The sequence below is a fragment of the Balaenoptera borealis genome (assembly GCF_965194805.1).
Source record: "Balaenoptera borealis genome assembly, chromosome: 21".
Classification (NCBI taxonomy): Eukaryota; Metazoa; Chordata; class Mammalia; order Artiodactyla; family Balaenopteridae; genus Balaenoptera; species Balaenoptera borealis.
In genome coordinates this window covers 9390713-9409860 of record NC_138880.1, presented here as the reverse complement: position 1 = coordinate 9409860, position 19148 = coordinate 9390713, and the positions used below count along the sequence as shown (strand labels likewise).

General features: G+C 39.0%; 1 protein-coding gene across 5 annotated transcripts in view; it reads left to right on the top strand.

The window, feature by feature from the left end:
• Positions 1-16974, top strand: part of UNC5D (unc-5 netrin receptor D) — a 582894-nt gene extending 565920 nt beyond the window's left edge. For all 5 annotated transcript variants that reach the window (XM_082374962.1, XM_082374961.1, XM_082374959.1 and 2 more), the window contains 2 exons: positions 4552-4730; positions 14051-16974. In XM_082374962.1, coding sequence (XP_082231088.1) covers positions 4552-4730; positions 14051-14255 — 384 coding nt within the window. In that variant the 3' untranslated portion in view covers positions 14256-16974. The remainder of the gene's footprint in view (positions 1-4551; positions 4731-14050) is intronic.
• The last annotated feature ends 2174 nt before the right edge of the window (positions 16975-19148 follow it).

The following is a 19148-nucleotide window of genomic DNA, read 5'->3' as shown; positions in this document are numbered from 1 at the left end:
CATCATTCTCAATGGTGAAAAACTGAAAGCATTTCCTTTAAGATCAGGAACAAGACAAGGATGTCCACTCTCACCACTATTATTCAACGTAGCTTTTGAAGTCCTAGCCATGGCAATCAGAGGAGAAAAAGAAATAAAAGGAATACAAATCGGAAAAGAAGAAGTAAAACTATCACTGTTTGCAGATGACATGATACTATACATAGAGAATCCTAAAGATGCCATCAGAAAACTACTATAGCTAATCAATGAATCTGATAAAGTTGCAGGATACAAAATTAATGCACAGATATCTCTTGCATTTCTATACACTAACAACGAAAGATCAGAAAGAGAAATTAAGGAAACGATCCCATTCACCACTGCAACAAAAAAGTAAAATACCTAGGAATAAACCTACCTAAGGAGGTAAAAGACTGTACTCAGAAAACTATAAGACACTGATGAAAGAAATCAAAGATGGCACAAATAGATGGAGAGATATACCATGTTCTTGGATTGGAAGAATCAATATTGTGAAATGACTATACTCCCAAAAGCAATCTACAGATTCAATGCAATCCCTATCAAATTACCAGTGGCATTTTTTACAGAACTAGAACAAAAAATCTTAAAATTTGTATGGAGACACAAAAGACCCTGAATAGCCAAAGCAGTCTTGAGGGAAATAAATGGAGCTGGAGGAATCAGACTCCCTGACTTCAGATTATACGACAAAGCTACAGTAATCAAGACAATATGGTACTGGCACAAAAACAGAGACATAGATCAATGGAACAGGATAGAAAGTCCAGAGATAAACCCACGCACCTATGGTTAACTAATTTATGACAAAGGAGGCAAGGATATACAGTGGAGAAAAGACAGTCTCTTCAATAAGTGGTGCTGGGAAAACTGGACAGCTACATGTAAGAGAAAGAAATTAGAACACTCTCTAACACCATACACAAAAGTAAACTCAAAATGGATTAAAGACCTATATGTAAGACCAGACACTATAAAACTCTTAGAGGAAAACATAGGAAGAAAACTCTTTGACATAAATCACAGCAAGATCTTTTTTGACCCACCTCCTAGAGTAATGGAAATAAAAACAAAAATAACCAAATGGGACCTAATGAAACTTAAAAGCTTTTGCACAGCCAAGGAAACTATAAACAAAATGAGAAGACAACCCTCAGAATGGGAGAAAATATTTGCAAATGAATCAAAGGATTAATCTCCAAAATATATAAACAGCTCATGCAGCTCAATATTAAAAAAACAAACAACCCAATCCAAAAATGGGCAGAAGACCTAAATAGACATTTCTCCAAAGAAGACATAGAGATGACCAAGAGGCACATGAAAAGCTGCTCAACATCACTAATCATTAGAGAAATGCATATCAAAACTACAATGAGGTATCATCTCACACCAGTTAGAATGGGCATCATCAGAAAATCTACAAACAACAAATGCTGGAGAGGGTGTGGAGAAAAGGGAACCTTCTTGCACTGTTGGTGGGAATGTAAATTGAGACAGCCACTATGGAGAACAGTATGGAGGTTCCTTAAAAAACTAAAAAGAGAATTACCATATGACTCAGCAATCCCACTACTGGGCATATACTCAGTGAAAACCATAATTCAAAAAGACACATGCACCCCAGTGTTCATTGCAGCACTATTTACAATAGCCAGGTCATGGGAGCAACCTAAATGCCCATCGACAGACGAATGGATAAAGAAGATGTGGTACAAATATACAATGGAATATTACTCAGCCATAAAAAGGAACAAAATTGAGTTATTTGTAGTGAGGTGGATGGACCTAGAGACTGTCATACAGAGTGAAGTAAGTCAGAAAGAGAAAAACAAATACCATATGCTAACACATATATGTGGAATCTAGAAAAATGGTACAGATGAACTGGCTTGCAAGGTATAAATAGAGACAAAGATGTAGAGAACGTATGGACACCAAGGGGGGAAAGTGGGGGGGATGAATTGGGAGACTGGGATTGACATATATACGCTAATATGTATAAAATAGATAACTAATAAGAACTTGCTGTATAAAATAATATATAAAATAAAGGCAAAAAAAAGAAAAGAATTGACTACTCTGCCAAAAATGACCGCTTATCTAATCAATTTCTGTTCACTCAATAGCTACCCATCCTCCAAAGTCAACTCAAATGCCTCCCCCATGAAGCTCTACTACTCTTAATTCTTGAAACACAATGCTAATATCACTCAGCATTTTTCTGGACCACCCTGCTCTGTGGAATTTTGGTACTTGTCTTGATGCAGGGTGATGTAGTGAAGTGAGTCCTGGTAAAGGTATTAGGGTATTGGAATTCTAGTTTTAGCTATGGCACCAATTACCTGGGTGAGTTCTACCAAAGTTTATAACCCCTGTGGAGTCTATAAAAAATGTCAAAGACTGATTAGGAAATTGAGGCTGAGGGAAGTCCTGTAGCATCCAAGGTCATTGAGCTACGAAATGTGAACTTCAAAGCAAGATCTTTCTGACTCTGAAAGCCACACTTTTTCTGTTAGTCCATCCTAACCTCCAAAACTGGAAGAATTTTGATGAGCGTTGTTATATAATAGTCAAGGGAATAGAACTAAAACCAGTAAGTAGAATCTGTTTAATCTGATAACATGTACTTTGAAGTTCCAAGAGTAAGATATAACATGCAGCATTTCTCAAAAAGTATTTGACCATGTGACTGCTTTTTCTTGGAACATCTTCTGAGATACCCTGTGGGAATACTGGGTTAAGGCATTATGTTTCCAAAACATCCCCCCATATGTAACTGTGTTAAATGGTTACAGAAAGACAAAACACATTATCATTAATTAATAAGATCTTTGCATGAACTAGTTTCCTCAATTAACAGATTTTTGGAGATGTAAGACATACCAAGTCTGAAGGCTTATAGCTCCGTGAGCCTGGACACTAGCCAAGAAGGGCTTCCATGGCTGTGGTGTCCACAGAAGGAGATGTGTAAATGTCAGGAAAACATCAGGGGAAGCTCACAGGGGCAGTTCAGGAAGGGCATGTGTTGACTTAAAGGACAGCCCAAGTCGACAAGTTCCTTATGCAAAGGATAGTTTCTTGGGGTCTAAACAGTGCTAACTAGTCCCTTAACCCGACCTCAGATTTGTGTTTTAATTTCCCTTTGCATTAGTTTTCTTCTCTTGCATAACAAATTACCACAAATCTATCAGAAAAAAACAACACCCGCTTATTGTCCCACATTTTTTGAGGGCAGAAGTCTAAGCATGGCCTAACTGGGTTCTCTGATCAGGATCTCACAAGGCTGAGGTCAAGGTGGTGGTGGCAGTAGTACATTCTCATCTGGAGCTCAGAGGTTTGTCCCCAAATTTATTAGGGTTGTTGACAAATTCAGGTCCTTGTGGCTGTAGGACTGAAGCCCCCAATTTCTTGCTGGCTGTTGGACAGGGCTCACTCTCAGCTCCTAGGGGACACCCTCAGTTCCTAGCTTCACCCCCTCCCGCCCCCAACCATAAGCAGTTCACAGCGTGGCTATTTGCTTCCTTCCAGGCCAGCAGGAGAGATACCTCCAGTTAGGAGCTGCATCTTCTCTCTTTTAAGAGCCACTTGATTAGGTCAGGTCCACCCCGGAAAAAATCTCTCTTCGTCAATACATAGTCAACTGATGAGGGACTTGCAGAATCCCTTTTGCCTTGTATCCCATCATAATCACAGGAGTGATTCAACTACCTTTCAAGCCTTAAAATTCTGTTAGTCCATATAAACTTTCAGCAACTATTCTGATATGATGGAGGGATGTGTGATTTCACATTGGATATGATGATCTAATTGTTATGATGTATAACTAATCCTCACTGGACGGCTCTTAAGTCAGAAGAGTGGGCAGACAGCAGGCAGAAGCTCTCCAGCCTGCAGCACTCCGCTGGCTAGTCCAGGTCTCATCGCTGACTCGTGGCTGCCTCCCATTTTACAAAAGCAATTTAATTCTGAAACAAAGCCAAAATATTTACTAGAGAATCACACTTGAGGCCTGGGAGAAACACACACTTGAAAATGATCAACATACAATCAGGTCCCCTTTGTAGCTTTCCTGACACGTGGCTTCCCAGCCAGCTCCTTTGATCAGCACGTTCTTCTCTGATCAACTCTGACTCTCAGAAGGTCTCCTTACAGTGAACTGAAATCTGTCATCTGGTAGCTTCTTCCTACTGATTCTAGATTTTTTTTTTTTTTTTTTGAGAAGTAAAAAAAAATCTAATTCTGCTCTCACCTGACACCTCCTTGGATGTAGGAAGCTGAAGATTGTGACTCCCCTGAGTGGAAGAGGCTTTTGTAAAGCTCCAGTACACGGTTTCCTAGGCTACTAGAGACATTATTTACTATTTTGGAAGAGAGGGGAACTTGTCAGTGTATTTTATAGACTCCACCACAACAGGCAAGCATTTTTTGCATGTGTGTTAACACAACTTTTCTTAAAAAAATAAAAGTGTTGATCAGAAAGGCTTCTACTTAGATCTGATCCTGCTTTCCTTATTTTGTTTACAGAATGAAAGAGAGACTATCACTTTCTTCGCACAAGAGGACAGCACTTTCCCTGCACAGACTGGCCCCAAAGCCTTCAAAATTCCCTACTCCATCAGACAGCGGATTTGTGCTACATTTGACACACCCAATGCCAAAGGCAAAGACTGGCAGATGTTAGCACAGAAAAACAGCATCAACAGGTAATTGGGGGCAACTTCAAAAAGAGGGTTTTACTAAAAGAGCTTGAAAAAGAAAATGGGGCGGGTGTATCCACGTGGTTTCCAGGCCCTGATATCTGTATGGATTTCTCTGGCTGTATTTCATGTGAAATCTGGACAAGGAAGTGGGAAAAGAACAAAAATATGACACAGTGTGTGGCCCTTCCTGCCACCCCCCTCTGCCTTTGGGGACGTTACGGAAAAGTCCTACTTTAGTCCTGGTCCCATCTCCAGGTTTGCTAATTGGGCCCCCATAATGGAGGTTTAGACTTTGTCATCTTGGTGCTGGTGAGGGATCCCAGAGTCTTGAGACAGTGATGGAGAAACAAAGAAGCAAGTTTCTCACACCTCATCCCTCCCATCGGGTAACCTTAAGTGTTATTTAACCCCTAATAAGGATATGCTTAGCCTGAAGAAGTGGGTGTGTGAATATAAAAAAGGAAGTTTGAGATACCTCTCAGGTCTGAAGGCAGAGGGCATTAAACAAGCAAAAGCAAAGGTCTGCTGCTTAAACCGACACTATTCATTACTGGGCTACTGTTGTGGTTGAGTTGAAAGGAGAATAGAGAGATTCATAGTGGGCGCTCGTACTTTGATGAGAAAAAGCAGGGCTAATGCTATTCAGAGCAGCACTGATGGGGAGGCCAGTTAGGGCTCAGCTTGAGGGATGACTGGTGGGGAAAAGGCATTGACAAACAGGATCTCCTCTCTCCCTAACCCACGCTGCAAACCCCAGAATGAAAAGAGAACACGTTTTCCCAGCACTCTTTTCCTTCCCTTTCCTTTGGTACCTTTTTTTTTTCTTTTGAGACAAAGCCTTATTTTTCTTACTGTTTGGCTTACTCTGTCATTTCCATTTTTTTTGTTCTTTGTTTTCACAGACATCCTACCTGACTCTTTCTTCTCTGAAAGGAAGGTAGATGTCTGCCAAGAAAGGATAGAGGGCTGCTCCCCGTTTCAAAAGGGATCCAGAATCCAAGAACGAAGGGCCCAACTAGAAAGCAGTCAGACTCAGAGAGGAAAATCAAGAGAGAAGGCATGGCTGTAAGAGAAAATGGCATTTACAGACAGGCAGGCCCAAAAAGAACACATTCTTGAAAAAGGCAGATAGTGAAAATGAGAGAATACAAAAATGTCTGAGTGTATAGGGGAAAAAAAATTAGGTTGAATTTTTCCCATCAACTTTGATAAAGGATGAGACGTGTCATGTATAACCTATGAACACCATGACTATGTCAGGTTCACTTTCTGATCAACCTGGGGACAAGAATGAAAAACTCAGCCAGAGGACAGAATTTGGTCTAAAGAAAGAAAAATGAACATTGGGCAGGGACTCAGAAGCTCTGTACAGCAGCCCTGGTTCTACAGCTAATACCAGTCTGCCCAAACACATCACTTACCATCCCTATGTTACTTTCTCTGCAGATGCAATTCATAGAATTCAAACTACATTAACTCTCTAATCCATTCTGGCAATAAGAGTTGATGATTTTTAATTCACAAGAAAATAATTGCCACAAAATATCTACCTATCCATGGATGCTGGCATTAATTTGCTAAAGAAGCACGTGCATGTTCCTGCCTTGTTCATTTTATTCTCCACTTACAGTGAACATACGAGAACTACACAGGCCGCCTCCAAAGCCATCAGTTTCTGACCTTGCACAGTAGGGAAAATGCATTTCAAACTGGGAGACTAAGGCTAGCATCCTTTTGTGTCTGGGCTCTAATGAGCAGTAAATAGCTACACAGGAGCACGCTTGTCCCCTCCAATGCCGGGGTCAAAAAAGGCAACCATTTGATGTGCCTGCTTGTTTTTGCTTGCTTTTGTTTCTCCCTAAGACCCCTCTCTCCAGGAAAGCCTAAACGTCCTTAGTATACAAAATTCAAACAACCTACTTTATGGAAAGTTTCTAACATGGTTCTAAAAAAATGTCCATTTTAAATAAATGTTAGTTAGTCCCTTTGAAATGTTCACAATTAATAGCAAGTTAGAATAGCATGAATGCACAGAATCTTTGTATTTAAATAAGGTTTGATCTTTAAACCTTATTTAGCTACCATATTCAACTTCAGTGAATGGCATTTCCTTCCTCTTTATTCTCTAGCTTAACTCTCCAATAGTAGTCTCATTATGGAGTAAGAACGACTCAAACTAGGGGTTAGCAGGCTTTTTTCTGTTAAAGACCCAGAGACAGTAAATAGGTTAGGCCATGTATGATCTATTGCAACTACTCAGCAATTATTCAACTCTGCTTCTGCGGTGTGAGAACAGCCACAGGAAATATCTAAACAAACAGGCGGGGCTGTGTCCCAATAAACATTATTTACGAAAGGAGGCAATGTATTTGGCCTACAGTACGTGGTCTGCTGACCCCTCATTTAAATGAGTCTGCTCTCATTTAGTAAAACTTTCATAGTACCGGTTGCTGCAGTCAGAGTTACACCTGAGGCTAAGCTAAGGCACAGGATAAGGTCCCTTTCTGCAAGCTGGTGCTGTTCCGGCAGAGATGGCCACGAAGATATTCAGAGAAGCCAAAAGAGAAAGATGATGGAAAATCACCTCGCACCATGTTAGCTAATCCTTATTCTCATTGTGCAGAAATTGTCAAGTTCATTATACGTTTTCACTACTGTAGCAAAAATGTATCTTCTCCTACATGGGAAGAAACCTACATGACAGAGATGAAGGAGATTTTCAGATGTAATTTGTCACAACTTCTTATTGTGTGATCCCAAATCACTGGTCTTGCTCTCTTAGGGCTACAAATAATATAGTACTTATTATACTACATAATCATCAGTCGCTAATGTGATCATTAATGTGTGTTAAAACACAGAAATCTGACGTTGTCAATATGCCGGTATTATTGGGTAAGAAAGCTGTTGGATAGCTTGAGATTTCATCCACCCTGGGATCACGAGAGAAAGATGATCACAAAGCACAGAGTCAGTCTTCTATTAGGGAATTCACCTACCTTGATCTTGTGACAGCACCTTTACCTGACTCTCCCCTTCCTTTCAATTTCCGAAAGTGAAAAGCTAGTAAAGCAACAGCCCTCCAACCATGAAGGAAGCATTTTCAAAGGGAGTGGAAGGAGACATTCACTGTTATCGTGTTGCCAGTGAAAATGTTCTCCTCCTTTCGGTAAATGCAAATGTCACTGATGATAATTTGCCTTTTTGCCTAACAAGTTTCTACTTAGATCTGAATAGGAGAGAAGATACATGAAATAGGAAGTTAAAGGCTTAGAATGTGAGACATGTCAGTGGGTGCGCTTAAGGCAGCAACGCAGGTGGCCTTGCAACTTGCTTGGCATATGGATGATGATAAATAAACCACATGGCCTAGCAAAGAATGTCATAGTTAACAGTTGCAATTACAGATTCTTTGGGCAAACTGACGATTACTCAGAGCCCATACTTGCTGCATTTTAGAGCTGAGATTGCACATTTATTCTATAAATCGAGCTGCAATAACTCTCCTCTTCAATGCTCTTGGTCACAAGGTGATTGGTAGGTAGGTGGGACTAATAAAGAGTTGATCACATAGGAGTAGATGGTGGGGAGCTTTGCTGAGAACTAAACAAATTAAATGATATCAGCAACTAACTGCTTCAGCTGGAAGTAATCTTCCATATCTAAACTTCCATAGCACTTTGTATTTTTATGATACTTCTTTATTTTTTAATTACAGTTAGACGTACCTAGATAGTACTATCTAGTTCGGGGAAATTCAAGAAATTTGTCTTGAATGAATGACATGAACTTTTTCTCTGGATAGTATACTTGACCTTAAAAACTTGCCTCCTAATAGAATGGAAATGAATAAGTGTCAAAGGATTTTGAAAGTTGGTCTCAAAAGAGAGCAGGTTACATGGCTGACACTGTGGAGGATTCCTGTCTTTCAGTACCTGAAATTCTACTATTGGATCATTCTTCTTTAAGACCTCATGATTTTCATATTCCAGAAGCCCTTGTGAAAACATAGCCAGCTTGACCAAGTTGCCGTGGGAACAGATGCTGGATAAAGTGCATGAGATACAAGAGGATGAGGAGAAGGGAAGTCACCAAAATGGAAGAAAGGATTCCAAGATGGAAAGGAGTAGATAAACCACACCTTATTAACAGTTTCTTATAATAGTACACTTGTTTGAAACTGCGTCAGCACTGCCAGAGAAACATATTTATTATTGGTCAGCTGGGTAAAATAGTTCAAATGTATTTTGGATGTTAATGTTTTTGGGTGATGGTATAGAAATCATGAGCAAATGAAACTTCTCAAACTTCATGGCTGATCAGCGGTGCTACAGTAACTTGTTTTTCCACCAAATCTTTTAACAGGACCTCTAATGAGAAGCAGAATCTTCTCACGTTGAGGTCAAATCCTTTTATTCCCTCTGTCCCCCCTCTTAATTGGATACACAGGAATACTACTTTCAAGTACTAAAGAAAGGGTGGTATCTTTCAATTCACACTGGACACCTAGACACTTTTCATTTTCATAAAATGAGCCCTGCATTGCAACAGTATATAAAGACTTATATGGCAGAATTTTATCATGGTCCTCAATTCTCTCTTCCTCTTTGTACCCAAAAAAGAAAACAGATGGCACAATAACTATTTCCAGAAATTCTCGAAATAACCTAATTTTCGTTATTAGTTTAACGCGGTCATTCATTTGAAGATGTATTTTGAAAACTGAGATTCTATATAAAAATTTGGTGGTTGACCCATATACACCATTATAAGTTGGCCTCTGATAGCTAGTGAAATTGCTAAAGATTCATGTTCCCAATTCTGCCCTGGCTCCCACATAAAGAATGGAATTTTAATTGGGCTGGGGAACAGCACAGATGAGGAAGTCTCAGAAAGAAGAAATTAATCATAGTAATAAAACAACTCAGGGGCTCAGGTGAATAGAAAGCATGTAGGCTCAACAAAGCAAAATTAAACTTAATAAACTATTACTACTCAATGAATTTACATGGATAAATCTATTCAGCTGTCTTAGCATGTGGTTTTTTAGTTTATCTGGACTCTTTCAGTGAGAGTTCCAAAGAAAAAGATGGGGTCACTGAGTCTACAGGACTTAGGACAAATAAACTGAAGACATAGGATGATTCTAAAGTAAATTCTTAAAATTTAGAGAGTAAATAATCTTATGTACACAGTATGCAGCATCTTTATGAACCACAAAAAAATAAATCTTATTTTTCAGAATTACCTCAGTCGATCAGAATTTGAAAAGGCTATGACAAAAGATTCAGTGCATAAAGAAGTAACAATATGAAGCATCTAAGGCAAGCATAATAAACATTTACTTCTTTAAACATTTTTCAAAGAGAAAGGAAAACATTGTTTTGTTTTGAGCCATCCACCTGAATTTCAAGATGACTGTTTTTGCCAAATGTTCTTTATTCATTTCAAAAAAAAAAAAAAAAAAATCAAAGACTCAGGAAATCAACTATTGCTATGAATTCTGTTTTCTAGTATTAACAATGTTCCCTGAATTGTGTGTGCATTTACCTGCTGGTGTCCAAATGCACCAGCGTTATTATGAAGAGAAATGGGTCACACAGATTGGGATCAAAATAATTTCAAAAGGGAGGTATGGAGATAACCAAATGGGTATAGGGTATACCAATTTTCAAAAAAATCATAATGCATTTGCACACATGTAAGCCGTAAAACAATCCAACTAAGTTTGAGAAATAGCCTATAGCATTAGCACTTTAGTGTCTTTTGTCTATTAATTCTTCTGGTGTAGACAAGTAAGTGTAGTTTAATAGGATGTCTGTTTATGACAAAGCTGACTGAATCATTTTTAATAAGGCTGATATGCTCCTACATGTATTTACTAAAATTAAGTGGAATTTGAGATTTGTGTGTGTTGCCGAGTGTACTTGTATAAATTCAGAGCATCAATCTGGAACATGCTTTGGGGAGCACATTTCACTTGCTACAGTATGTTCAGAGATCCATGCCAAGGGAGAGTTCTACTTCTGCCTCTTTGATCATTTAGCTTCCTGTAGCCCTGGGTGCCTAGTCTACAACAAATCAGGGCATTTGCAGGACTTCTCAGAACCAAGTGGCTGGCAAGAGTCATCTCCACTCTGCTCTTCTTCCTCTAGGCAGGTGCACTTAAAACACCTTCACACTGCAACTGGATTCATGAATATTTTGAATAGCATGTTGGGACAAAGATTCATCACAACCTCCAAAACATAGTCTGTATGCCTCTCCTAAAGTTTTGTTTTTGCGTTTTCATGCCCAGATCTTCTTCTCATGTCCTGAAATGTCAAAGCTCCCCAAACGTTACCAAGGATAAAGGTCTCAGAGTGCTTGGGGCAGGACATGTAGCTTGAGGACCCAGCAACTTTCACCCTCTAGGTGCTTATTTTCAGATGCAGCACAAAATGAAAGTTCAATCTCATCTTCTCTGAAATGGCTACTATGTCTGGAAATCTAGTTTGGGTTGTAAGACAACATGGAACGTGGTCAGTACCATGACCTAGGGGCTAAATCCGGCCCAACACCTGCTTTTCTATAGCCCCAGAGCTAGAATGGTTTCAGGAGGATAAACAAAACAAGAGTGATAGATATGGTGTGACATGTGAAAAGTGTATGACATTCAAATTTCAGTGTCTCTAAATAAAGTTTTACTGGAACACAGACATGCACATTCACTTATGTATTGTCTATGGCCATTTCCCACTACCATGGCGAAGTTGAGTAGCTGCTACAGAGACCAGATGTGGCCCCTACGGTCAAAAATACTTGCTGTCTGGGCCTTTAAAGAAATAGTTTGTCAACCCCTGGTATAGAATAAAGGGTAGCTTTGGGGTTAATAGGCTCACAAGGATCCAGTCACTCCAAAAGACACTAGTCCATTGTGGTTCAGTAGGAAATACAAAATATAAACCTTCAATAATATGAGAAATCTGTGCTTCTTTTTGTTGTGCTTGCCAGCATTATTTTTCTTTTGAAATAACAATGGAGAGCATAAAGAATTATTTCCCCACTCCAGGAAACAATGTGTGTCAATGGTCATTATTCTCATAAATTACATGGAAAGAGATTATCACACAGCCCACCCAGAATCCACTCACACAGTCTCTCAGTTTTTGCCTCTTTTCTCAGCTATTCCTCCAGTTTGTATTCTGCCTGCACATTGGTTGGGGTGTACCAATCTATTTATAGACCTGGAGATACAGCAACTTTCCCCACAAACAGCTCCCTACAACTAAAAGAAAGTGGCAGTATTCAAAACAACGTTTTGAATAAAAGGAACTAGGATCCCTTCAACTACAGAAGCAACATTTGCTTTGCCATTTCTATTAGTGTAGAAAGAAATAACTATATTTGATTCCAAGGCCAGCTATGGAGGGGGCGGCGATGGGGAGAAGGAAGGAAAAATAAAAGGAAAAGAAACTGGAGAGAATATTTTTAAGCTGGCCTTCTCCCTCTCTCAATGAAAGATTCAGATGTAGTGGAAAGCGTATATCGTACCCTGATATTTGTGCTATTTGGCAACCAACTAGCTTTAAGTAGTGTCATAAGACCTTTGAATAAAATAGCACTTTATTCACTCAGAATTACTATGTGTGTATGTTGTTTGTAAATGATAACATGCCCTTAAAAGCTTGTCTTCTCTTCCACTTGCTCTTGGCTACATGAGTCTGCTTTGTGATTATATGCTGAGTCTGGTGATGGAAAGTTGTACCATCCTCAAAATAGGCAATTCTTCGTTGACTCTGGAAAATCTTTTCAACTCATCAGAATTTTACCAGAGGTGACATTTCTATCCCTGCTGCAAAAGTACCTGTGAAAAACTGTGACCTTTTAATCCTCTGTGTTGTCTCAGTCTTCATCAGAGCAAAGTCATTGTCCAAAAGGTTATCATTTGTTTTCCCTGAAGATCCTATATCACCTGAAACAAACTCCTAGCAATCAACTACTCAGTTGATGGATATGGAATAAATACCTGTCACAGTATTATAAGTGCTGTTGTAGAATCAGAAAATGATTAGCTATGACCCTTCTCTTTCAGGTGTCTGCAATCACACTGAGAAGGCAGAGGTCACACACATGGAATATATAAGCATTTTACTCACATGAAAATTTAAGCAGAAGCATAAAAAGAGTTGAGAAAGGAAATAAATTACTTTGAGAGAAGAGGACATGAGAATTTTCTACAATCCAGGCATTGTAGGAGTATAGGATCTTGATAAACAGAGGGGAAAGTGGGCATTTCCTAGTGAACAGAATACACTGGATGAAAGCAAGAACAAAGTATTACCTAAGTCAGTGTTGATGTCTCAAAGGAGAAAAGAATATTGAGGGAAAAAATATATATATTACCAGAGCTAGTTTGAGGCCAGACCAAGGCTGGCACTGAAAACAAGTGGAGTAGATACATGATGATTTATGAAATAGAACACAAGATATATTAGAGAGTTTGGAGAAATAAAGAGCTATAAGGCTTCTGCTGGAATTTAGTCATAAATTGATAGAGCATAAATTAAATACAAATAGTATGAATGGAGAGGAAGAGTGAAGCTGATGAGTTTGTCAAAAAGAAAGAAACAAAGAGAAGACTCAGAAATAAATGTCCTAGTGTGAGAGATTAGAAGGATGGTTGTAATTACTGGGATATTTGTTATAGTTAGAATGGGGGCCAATGGAGGCCTGGAGAGTATATCGATTCCTGATGCACCGAGTCTGAGGAAGTGGAAAGCTATATCTAACTGGAGCAGTCCCAAGGTCATTTAAAGATCTGTGACTAGCTCATTATTAACCTACAAGACAGGAGATGCCGACTTAGACACTGTCCACTTGGAGTTGATAACTACTCCATTTAGTATATGAGCCCAAGAAGACACAGATAAAATCTTGACAGCCCTTAGGTTTACCATGAGAGACATAAAGAGGGGTCAGATATTTTGGGGGAAAAAAAAAATAGGAATGAGTTATATCATCACATAAGCTAATGAAGTAGAGCTTTTCAAGAGGGTGTTCAAGAGAGAAACACACGTCCATGTATACACACACAACTCAAGGAAAGTGAGGACTAAAAAAGACATGGAGGATTAAGGTCATTGGTAACCCTCCAAAGTACAGTTTCAGTTTAGTGTTGGGATACAAACTGGACTGTCCCCAGACCTGCCTTAGTGGAGCTCTTTATTCCTATTTTAATAATATCTGTTCCAATTCATTTTTAATTCCCTTATAGTGATTTGTATTTGTTCCTTTATTTCTGTTTTTATTTTGTCATTTTGTTTATTTAACTCTCTGTCTAGGAATTTATCTTATTTTGCTACACAAAGTAGCCCGTCTGCTGTCATTTTGAACCTGTGGGAAGCTCGTCATCAGCATGATGGTGACCTTGACTCCCTGGCCTGTGCCCTTGAAGAGATTGGGAGGACACACACGAAACTCTCGAACATTAAGGAATCCCAGCTCGATGAAGCCGACTTCAGCTACAGCAGGCAAAATGGACTCTAGTCCATTTCCTCTCATGAGAGAGTGATGGCCAACTTCGGGACATTTGCTTTACAGGGGAAAGAAAGAGGCGGCTTTCTGCCCAGTGGCATTTGGGGAATTCAGCCTTCAATTACAATCAGTGAGCATCCCTGATTGAAGAAACTGCATTTTATATAGGTAAAATATGTTAATAGGGAAAAGTACAAGCTCTCTTAAATATATGTGTCTCCTCTGAAGCCACACTCCTCCGGTTCACAGTTGAGGAACTTCTCAGATTTGGAGTGGCAAGGATAAAAGCGAGGGCGTATCTAGATAGAAGTAACTGTGGGACAAGATGAGCTACAGCAAAGCTGGGAAGGCAGAGATTGAATAAGTGCATGTTTTGCAACAGATTTTTAATGATGTGCCCCAAAGGACCAGCTGATTCTGGCACCAGATTGCCTGAGTTTTCTACCAACTGGCATCTGGGATGCCGGCAATCATTGTCAACTGGCTTTTAGAAGTGAAACACGGTTGCCAACCCATCTGTAGGACTTCAACAACGTCAAGGAGGGCATTTAGAATTTCGAATCTGAGTACACCACACCAGCACCAATTCCCTATCTATCCTAGCCACTTAATGGAAACAAGATCAAGAGGTAGAGAGATCACAAGCTAGCTCTAGCAGCGTACCTACCCCTCCTTCATTTTCTCCAAGGACCAAATCTATCCACATTCTTTCTTCCCCTTCCTTACCCATTACACTAGGGGGAAGGTTTCAAGGAGCATAGACTTTTCAATATGGAAATTTATTTTTTTCTAACTCAAAGCAGGACCATCTCTATTCCCAGCTAAGCCACGCAAATTGCAAAAGCTATCAGAACACAGCTTATCATACAGATTTAGAGACCAGGGAGGTCAAATCAGGTCCAAGGAAACATGAACTGCAGATGCCATAGGCCTCAAATAAGCTGTTGTTCTAGGATGCAGGTGTTGATTTAGTTCCCCAGTACAGTTGTTATGAAGGGATGAGGGGGTTTATTGTCCTTCACAATCCAGTTCTTGAATTTTCTAGCCTTTTGGTACTATGTTATCACAGAATCTCTCCATGGGGCTATAGGTCATCCTCGTTTTGCCTCTTGGGAAATTAGCAGATGGTCTTTGCTCTAAATGATATCCGAATACATAGACCTGAGGAATACCTCTACCACAATGTCTCAGAAACCATATGCATTGTTCAAGGAGCCTTCAAGCTCCGATAATTCAACCTCACCAAGTATGCTTTCTTTCCAGGACCATTAATATATTATTTTACATTTTAAATGAGAGGCAGTGATACTGTGGAGAATTGAAATCCACGGATAGTACATGACCCCCGTCTTAACACTTCACTCCATCTTTTATCCTATTTAATCATTTTTGACAAGATGTCCTGGTAGATTACAGATGAACAGATTTGCTCCTGATTATCTTTTGGTGGATGTTTTAATTAGCTGTCCAGAATCAGGACAACCAAAGTCAAGGACCTAGATTAACCACAAAGTTGATTAGCTACTTAGAGGTTGGCTCCATTAGAATAAAAATAGTCAGGGAATGGGGGAGGTAGGGAGTACTTGGCAGTAGGTATGTGATCAACTTTTTAAACAACGTTTTTGTAGATCCCATGTTTAAAAAAATGTGAATCTCCACCTAAGTGAAAAATACTTAAAATAGGTTGAATTTATATCCTGGGTAAGGCATTGAAGAAGTAACTCTTGAATGTGTTGGCCATTCTCTCTAATGAATGTGTGGTATATAAGGTCACCTGTAATTGATGGAAGGCTTTGCTACATGAAATTCAAAAAGCATCTTGCTTTTCTCAGGAACCAAAGGCATATTATACAGAACAAACAAGTCCTCTTAGAACTGTTGAGCGTATTTTCAAAATACCATAACTAGATCAGGAAAATACCCTTTTCGCTAGTATACTCTACTTGTTTATTCCTTCTAGGGAGCAAAAGACAGAAAGCATCAAAGTGTTAATCATTTAACATAATGATGGGATATAATTTCTGAGATAGAAGTGGAAGTAGATGGTCGCCCACCCAGAATAAACCAGAGGGTTGATTGGCATGAGCGGTATGCAGAAAGAATCTGCATTAAACTGTTGAATAGGAACTTACAGAAAGTACAGTGGAGAGCATATGTTGTTATCCATCTTGGAGGATTTTTGTTTTAAACATCCTATCCTTTTTTCCTCTTCCCTTCTAATTGGCCTTATAATTGTTTTTATCTATTCTGTGAATCCACACAGATCTTTTTTAGATTTTTGATATATTTTTTATATTTTAAAACAGATGAAAAATGTTAATGTTTCCCCTAGAATCTATCTAGATTATTTTAAGATAAGAATTTATTATCAATCCCTGACTGTCTAGAATTTCCTCCCGTGTGTTCATTCTTTTTTTTTTTTCTTTGGCCTGGGTTTTATAAATAAATGCACTTGATCACCATATCACTTGGAGTGATAAAGGAAGCAAAGGAACATGATTCATCTCGGATTTCAGCCCAAGGTTCAAATCCATCTTTCAGTCCATTTTGTTTCCTCTTTACATTTCTCCTACTTATTTCTGCTAGGACTCCACGTAGGATTTCTACAGGTTTTCTACAGCTTGAGATTCTATGGCTATTGCATGTCAGGATCGTGCAGTATTTTACAAAAGAATTCCAAAGAGAACCCATGTTTTTGAGATTTACAGACCAAGATATGTGTGTGTGTGTGTGTGTGTGTGTGTGTGTGTGTGTGTGTGTGTGTGTGTGTGTGTGTGTGTGTGTGTGTGGCAGGGAGTATGAAACTGCAGATCAGATAGACTTAGCTGGCATTTGAACTTGTGCTACTCACTGTAACCTAAACCCTGGTTCAATTTTAATATTTTCATATCACAACACAAATGCCTCTCTTGAAAGAGATTTACTCATCAGCCTAAGTGCTTACTTTCGAAGTCTTATTGTCCTAGTGCAAAATGAAAAAAGAAATTAAAGGTGGTCTTTCATACTTGGTAGGTTACTTAAAATTTTTACAGAATAGCCCACTTAATGCCAAATCTTTCAGTCCTCAGAAGCATTTAAGTCTAATAGTCCTGCTTTAAACATGACTTAAAAGGATGCCACCAAAATGGTGCCCTTCCCAGCTTAACCAGACTGCAGTCTCATAAAGTTAATTTACAGTTTTTACAATGTCGCTTGTGCAGTCCTCCTAGTTTACATTAAAAATCCTTTAAGCCAAAAGGAAGCTCTCTCTCTGGATTTAAAGGCAAACTTCCCTTACTGGTGCAGGAAGTCTCATAAAATTCAGATGTACTCCCACAAAAATTTTACCAGGCCTTTTTGTAAGAGATGAATAGGAATTGACACAGTTCTCCTTAACGAGGGGGAACTTCTCTCTTTTGTTTGTTATTTTTATCTTCAGCTGCAGGTGTTCTCCTTTGCCACACCCCTTGTCATTTTCCTTTCAGTTGACTTTGAGAGAGGATATGAAATCCAATCACTAAAACAGGGTTCTCTTTGGATTAAAAGTTCTGGATTTATTGCAGCTGTTTCCCTTGATAGACATTCTCAACATCAGAATTGATAAGCAAAGGTAGACTATTAAAAAGATAGTTGGTTGAAGATGGTATTCTCCACTTGTCAAACGTCTGGCCAATCTACCTGTGAATTTCAAAACATTACAGAATCTTTTGATGTGCTTTTGGTTTTCCTTTTTTGCCATTTTCTCTTCAATTTCTTAATTCCTCTGTAAAGGTGTTGAGTCAGATGTGTTGAAGGTGAAGTTCTCTCGAGGGTCTTTGTTCCAGAACCTGAAGGTCACAGGAACCGTGAAGGAGCTGAGAAACGTGCTTTTCTGGCCCATTGTGTGGCTCATTTTCATTAAGTTTCCTCATGAAACATTGCAGAGTTCTGAATCCTTGGTAACTCCCATTGACTGGACTAGGGGTGACATCCACAGCAAATGGGAGAACAAAATATACTGTCCTACAGGTAGTGACAGATTTTCTTATCCCTCTGGTGTTAGCTACCATAGCACTGTATTTGCAAAATCGATGCTTTAGCCAAACGCTGAATGGCCACCGTTTCCGCCGTTTCCACTGTTTCGTCTGCATAGAATTTTCCTGAACTACAAGCAAAAATGTATTTTGTCAAATGTCACAAAGTGAAAATGTTACTAATCTTAGATGTGTTGCATATTTTGTGTTTTTACTTTCCAAACTCTTTCAAAAGCTGCAGTTATAAAGCTGTTTGGCTGTGTTGACAGCATGTGGTGTTTTTTGCAAAAGTAATTCTAGGAGAGCCAGTGTCTATCATGGACTCCTCACATCCCCAGCTCCGGTCTCATCAACAAAATCGAGATGGCAATTTGTATGCTGTGATTTTTTCAAAAGAGAAAAGGGGATGGAAATCAGACCTGGCCGTTAGTCACTAGTGTGTAGTACTGTGATCTGAAGTAGGAAATTTAACTCACATAGAATAATTGTGGTTTTTGAAGCAGCTACTTTGATTTTTCCTTTTTCTGTGAAGATCATGGATTTGGAATGTCTTCACGAGGTGGATTTAAGACAGTAACACTAAACTCTAAGTCTTAGAACCCACCCTCCATCTGAATCCAAAGATGAAAAAGGCAGTAAGCTTCATGTTTAGGCCTAAGCTTAAAAATTTCCTCCCCCCATCCCTATTATTGAGTTCGGCAAGGGGTACTTTTTTTCCCCCAAAAAAAAGTTGAATTAGAAAATATATAACTAAATTTGGTAATGTAGTTCTTTGCATGAATGGAAATGCGTGACAAATAATTTTACAAAAGGCATGATTACAGTGAAAATGTCCTTTTGCTTCAAATTGTACTCACCCCAAAAGTATTTCCCTATCTCAAGCATTACTTACATCCAAAATGGACAAATTATA